Genomic DNA, 5,922 nt, shown 5'->3' with positions numbered 1-5,922 from the left:
AATTCTCCTAAAAATCCTCCTAATCAATCATATGTTTATTACACCAAAAATCTAATCTGTGTCCTATCTTTTTCCACCTTGACAAAATAACTATCTTGTGTTCCTCTATACATGTTTATAATTTTCTCCATTAAGAGTTGAAGGAATTTGCCTTCTTAAAAGCAATTACGGCCACCACCCCCACCATTTCCTCCTCCTCCTCCTCCCACCTCCGTCACCACCGCACAACCTCTCTTTCATATTTTTTATTCCCGTACCACAATGGGCAATTGTTGCTCTCGTGGCGAACCGGGGGAAGCGGCGGAAGCGGAAAATGAAAAGGGAGGATCGTTAGTTCAAACTAGTAGTAAAAATAATGAAAGTAATAGTAATGATAATGTTGGCAACAATTCCGGTCAAGATAATTCATCCACCACGCCACCCAAGACCGCTACTTCCCCCTCGCCGTCCACGAATAAGCAATCAAAAGGGGCTGCTATAGGGTCCGTTTTAGGTCGGCCGATGGAGGATGTCAAATCAATCTATAGCATGGGTAAAGAATTGGGAAGAGGACAATTTGGTGTTACTCATTTATGTACAAACAAGGTAACTATTCCGTAATTACTTTATGCGATACCAAAACACCTGACGCATACACCCAGGATCATTCCTGTTATAGATCGTGATTGCATAGAGTCAAAGCATCACTTGATATAAAAAAAATTCTTCCAAACAAGTTTCTTTTAGTATGTGAATCTGATTACTCGGTTCATTATGATCAAATACTTTTGAGGTGATCTCTTTTCCAATTAAAATCTACTGAAAGAAATTAGTGTTCAAACTCAAATTCTTTAACTTATATAATCTGAGATCCTTACAAGATCAAAGTCAATCTTAATTAGTTAGATTAAATAATTTAAACCGGTCTTTAAACTTTTTTGTATCTTTTTAATTTGCCCGATTTTATCATCAATTTTGAGAGTTTTTGCACGTTAAATGCATATCAAATATTTATTTAACAATTAATAATTATTTTAAATAATCTTCTTCTTCTTTTTCAATCAATCAATTGACCTAAAATGTTATAATACATATTCATCTTATCATATGTTAATTTTTACGAATAAATAGAATTATCAGTATGTATTTGAATCTTCAACCATTTAATCTCAAAAAACTCTAAAATTATGTAATGAAACCAATTGACCTAAAATATTAAATTGACAAAAAAAAAATTCATTTTTTTATTATTACCACTCACTTTCCTAACCCTTCCTAGCTAAATATGTTTTATTTATTTTTTCATAAAATCAATTTGTTTTTTTTTACTTTCAAGACGATTCTATAATATAAAGAACATACTAGTGGATTTGACAAAACATTAGTTTAAAATTCTTTACCTAATGTGTGTTATATACAAAATTTTAGTGTGTTTCTAAATAAGAGAAATTCTAACGTACTCCTGGTACATTAATTGATTGATTATATGTATTACTCTGATAAACTTATCGTTATTGAGCACACAAATTCATATCTTCTCTAATTAAATATTTGACAGACAACAGGAGAGCAATTTGCTTGCAAAACCATAGCAAAAAGAAAACTAATAAACAAAGAAGATGTAGAAGATGTGAAAAGAGAGGTTCAAATCATGCACCATTTAACAGGACAACCAAACATTGTTGAACTCAAAGGAGCATATGAGGATAAACATTCTGTTCATTTGGTGATGGAGTTGTGTGCCGGAGGCGAACTTTTCGACCGGATTATCGCTAAGGGTCATTATACAGAAAGAGCCGCTGCTTCTTTGCTTAGAACTATCGTTCAGATTGTTCATACTTGTCATTCTATGGGTGTTATTCATAGAGATCTTAAGCCTGAAAATTTCCTTTTGCTTAATAAGGATGAACAATCCCCTCTTAAAGCTACAGATTTTGGTCTCTCTGTCTTTTACAAGCCAGGTTTGTTGTTTTCTTCTTTTCACTTGGTCTAAGAGGCTCGGATATCATGTCAGCTGATGAAGGAGGTGCAAGGGAAGCCTGTTGCACCCCCGACCATTAAAATCTATAATGTGAGAGGTAGTTATAGGCGTTTGGAAAGAAAGTTAGGATGTTGTAATTGCGCCTCCAAACATATTTTCCCTTCGTCCCCCATTGAGCGTGCCAAAGAATCAGCTGACCTAATAGTTTAAGTTGATATGTAACCTTGGACTTCGTATACAACACATGATTATCAAAATTTGAATTTCCAACCACTTGGTATAAGAGGCTCTTGGGTATCGTGTCCAGTGATGAAGGGGTGCAAGGGAAGTCCATTGCACCCCGACCATTAAAATCTATAATGTGAGAGGTAGTTCTAGGCATTTGGAAAGAAAGTTATGATGTTGTAATTGCACCTCCAAACATATTTTCCCTTCGTCCACCATTGATCGTGCAAAAGAATCAGTTGACCTAATAGTTTAAGTTGATATGTAACCTTGGACTTCGTATACAACATATGATTATCAAAATTTGAATTTCCAACCAGGCTCTTAGGTATCGTGTCCAGTGATGAAGGGGTGCAAGGGAAGTCCATTGCACCTCGACCATTAAAATCTATAATGTGAGAGGTAGTTTCAGGCACCTATGAAGAAAGTTAGGATGTTGTAATTGCACCTCTAGACCTTTTCTCTTGCCCGTTGTTATGTAAAGTACGAGAATAACTTTTATATATATTATCGTTGACGATATTGTCCCTATAACAGGAGAAGTATTCAAGGATATAGTTGGTAGTGCATATTATATAGCACCTGAAGTATTGAAAAGAAGATATGGACCAGAAGCTGATATATGGAGTATTGGAGTTATGTTATACATTCTTCTCTGTGGTGTTCCACCTTTTTGGGCTGGTAAATTATTATTATTATTTTCCTCAATAATAATAATTTTATTTAGTTAGTATAATTCTAAAATTAAGAAAATTAAAATGAACTTTGACAGAATCTGAACATGGAATTTTCAATGCAATTTTACGTGGCCATATTGATTTCTCTACCGATCCATGGCCTGCAATCTCACCTCAAGCAAAGGATCTTGTTAGGAAGATGTTGAATTCAGACCCTAAACAAAGGTTGACTGCCATTCAAGTTCTAAGTAAGTATATCTACTTTCAACCCCATTCTCTTGCTCCGAAACTTTGGTTTCGAAACGTTTTTTCATGTTTCTGAAATATTTATCATGTTGAACTCAAAATATTATCAAATATTAGTCTAGAAATGCAATTTTAATGCCACTAAAAAATCATAGCAACCAAGTACTTACAATTGAAATCTAGTGTAAATGCGATCCTAATAAAACGAATTCACAAATCAGACTATGTTTAATAACTTAGTGGAGATGGAGAGGTTGAGCTTCTGGCTCTTTTTTGGCCTTGTTGTCAACTTAGTTGATAGCTTGATAAATAAAAATTAAACTAGATAATAGTGGATTTAGTAGTTAGTGTTGGTGAAGGTTTTGATGAACAGTGATGAAGATCCATCTTGAAATAGAGCTGAATCGAATCTAATCGTATGACTCGAATAACGAATCCTAAGATTTTATTACAATTTCGATTCAGCTCGAAATAGAGCTGGATCGAATCGAATCATACTTGAATCATAAGATTCTAATAACAGTATATATACCCTTATATTTTTTGTTTTTTTTTTCAAATTTCTATTTGTATATTTTGAACAAACATCGTTTCTCGGTTTTCGTTTCCATGTCAATTTACGTTTTCGTGCAACTACATATATTTGGAGTTAAATCGTCAACTAAAATTGAATTTTTCAATAGGTCATCCATGGATCAAGGAGGATGGAGAAGCACCTGATACTCCTCTTGATTGTGCAGTATTGAGTAGACTCAAACAATTCAAAGCAATGAATAAATTCAAAAAAGTTGCTCTAAGGGTACTAAAAAATTAACCAATCACTCTTAACCTAGAAAAATTCTACTATGGATCGTAACCAGTATAGATCCCTTCCATTCAGATGATGCCACATCATTCCAACTGTTGATGTGGCATCATCTAAGTGGAGGGACCAGTACTGGTTTCGGTCCACTATAGAATTTCTCTTTAACCTATTTGTTTATTTAAAAGAAACCATATATAATTTCGCTTCTATTCACCTAGGTTATTGCTGGATGTTTGTCCGAGGAAGAAATAATGGGATTGAAAGAAATGTTCAAGGGCATAGACAGTGATAATAGTGGCACAATAACTCTTGAGGAGTTGAAGCATGGACTAGCTAAGCAAGGCACTAAACTATCCGAATATGAAGTCAAACAATTGTTAGAAGCAGTAAGTAATTCAATCCTTCTGTTTCGCCTAAATATTTCTACGTCTCATGTTGTAAACAAAGACCTAACTCACTCGCACGACCTCATAGGGGAGAATTGCTTCACATGTTAAGTCAACGTGACACTCCCTTCACGCCCAAACTATTTAGAACATGAAGCAAATATGAACGGGTGACCGAACATTCATTAGTCGGTTCTAAAGCTAAAAAGCCATTTATAAGTGTGAAAGTTTGACCTATTTACATATAATGGCAGCTTTTTAAAAATATTAACTTGTAATTTATAATTGCAGACCATTAGTAGTTCTTGCATATAGCAGAACATTTTTTGTTGTTGTTTCTTATTCCCATGTGTGGGAAACTACAGGCTGATGCGGATGGCAATGGAACGATAGACTATGATGAATTTATAACAGCGACCATGCATATGAACCGAATGGATAGGGAAGAACATCTTTACACAGCCTTCCAGCATTTTGATAAAGATAATAGCGGGTAATAACAACAATAACAACTCAAGTATTTTTTCATCTATGTTGCACGGACATAGAAATTTTTTATAAAGTATAGTTACTAATTTTGTTCTATGTGGTGTTTATATGTCTTAGATATATCACAATGGACGAGCTAGAACAAGTACTACGTGAATTTGGAATGCATGATGGAAGAGACATCAAGGAAGTCATTTCAGAAGTTGATGCTGATAATGTAATCTCCAGAGCAAATATTGGTTATAATGAAATTAATCTTTTCTTTTCTCTAAACCATTTTACTTATGGGCCGGGGCAACGAATGCATTTCCTATCCCCGCGAGTTAAACGGAGACAGTTTTGTCTCCATCTCCATCCTTGCGGGGATCCTCATTCCCCATTTATAGATGTTATAAAAATCTTTTTCCCATTTCCTTATTCCCCATTCTTCGTGGGAAATCACCATTTATGTTTCAAAAAAAATAGTATAGCCTAAAACTTTTAAGAAGTACATATTTAGATTTTATCCTCTGTTTACTAGAATTGTTCTAAAAATGGAACTTTTGTGTTTTTAGGACGGAAATATCAACTATGATGAATTTGTTGCAATGATGAAGAAAGGAAATCCAGAAGCTAATCCAAAGAAAAGGCGTGACGATGTATTTGTTTAATGTTTCTCATTTTGGGGAAGATCAAGTATAGTGTTTGGAAAAGCGGTAGAAGATGCACATAAAATAGAAGCTTTGAGGAAAGGAGGGATATCGGGTGAAATTTGCCGTAATTTTTTTTACCGGAGGTGCTTTAAGGGTGATGAGAATTTTACCTTGTGTGAAGTTTGATGAATGCAGTTTCAGAAGAGAACTAACTTTAGGAATGTATTAGAATTTCTTATTGTTTGTGGTGTTATTCTCTTCTCATGTATACACAATTAAGGATATTGTTGCTAACATTATAAACTAGTTTTATTTTTTATTTTTTAACCTAGATCTAATGGCGAATAACCAAATTTATTTGGTTATTTAGGATCTAGGTGAAGATTACTAACTATATATATGACTAGCTAGGTTTTACACGTTTGACCTTGTAAACCCCAAAAAACAAATACAAAAAGAAAAAATGATGTATGATTATCTTATATGTTTTGTATCTACAACT

The 5,922-nt window shown here is 34.0% G+C and overlaps 1 protein-coding gene across 1 annotated transcript; it reads left to right on the top strand.

Moving 5' to 3' along the window:
• Nucleotides 1–261: 261 nt before the first annotated feature.
• On the top strand, nucleotides 262–5,483 carry LOC136232593 (calcium-dependent protein kinase 17-like). The gene is made up of 9 exons (XM_066021823.1): nucleotides 262–585; nucleotides 1,538–1,940; nucleotides 2,723–2,866; nucleotides 2,958–3,110; nucleotides 3,792–3,907; nucleotides 4,132–4,299; nucleotides 4,665–4,792; nucleotides 4,906–5,005; nucleotides 5,343–5,483. Exons 1-9 carry the CDS (start codon nucleotides 262–264, stop codon nucleotides 5,436–5,438), a joined length of 1,632 nt encoding a protein of 543 aa, XP_065877895.1. The 3' UTR covers nucleotides 5,439–5,483.
• Nucleotides 5,484–5,922: the final 439 nt, after the last annotated feature.

The sequence above is a fragment of the Euphorbia lathyris genome, chromosome 6 (assembly GCF_963576675.1).
Source record: "Euphorbia lathyris chromosome 6, ddEupLath1.1, whole genome shotgun sequence".
In the NCBI taxonomy this organism is placed as follows: Eukaryota; Viridiplantae; Streptophyta; class Magnoliopsida; order Malpighiales; family Euphorbiaceae; genus Euphorbia; species Euphorbia lathyris.
The sequence above is the reverse complement of the archived record's forward strand: the minus strand, read 5'-3'. Positions and strand labels throughout refer to the sequence as shown.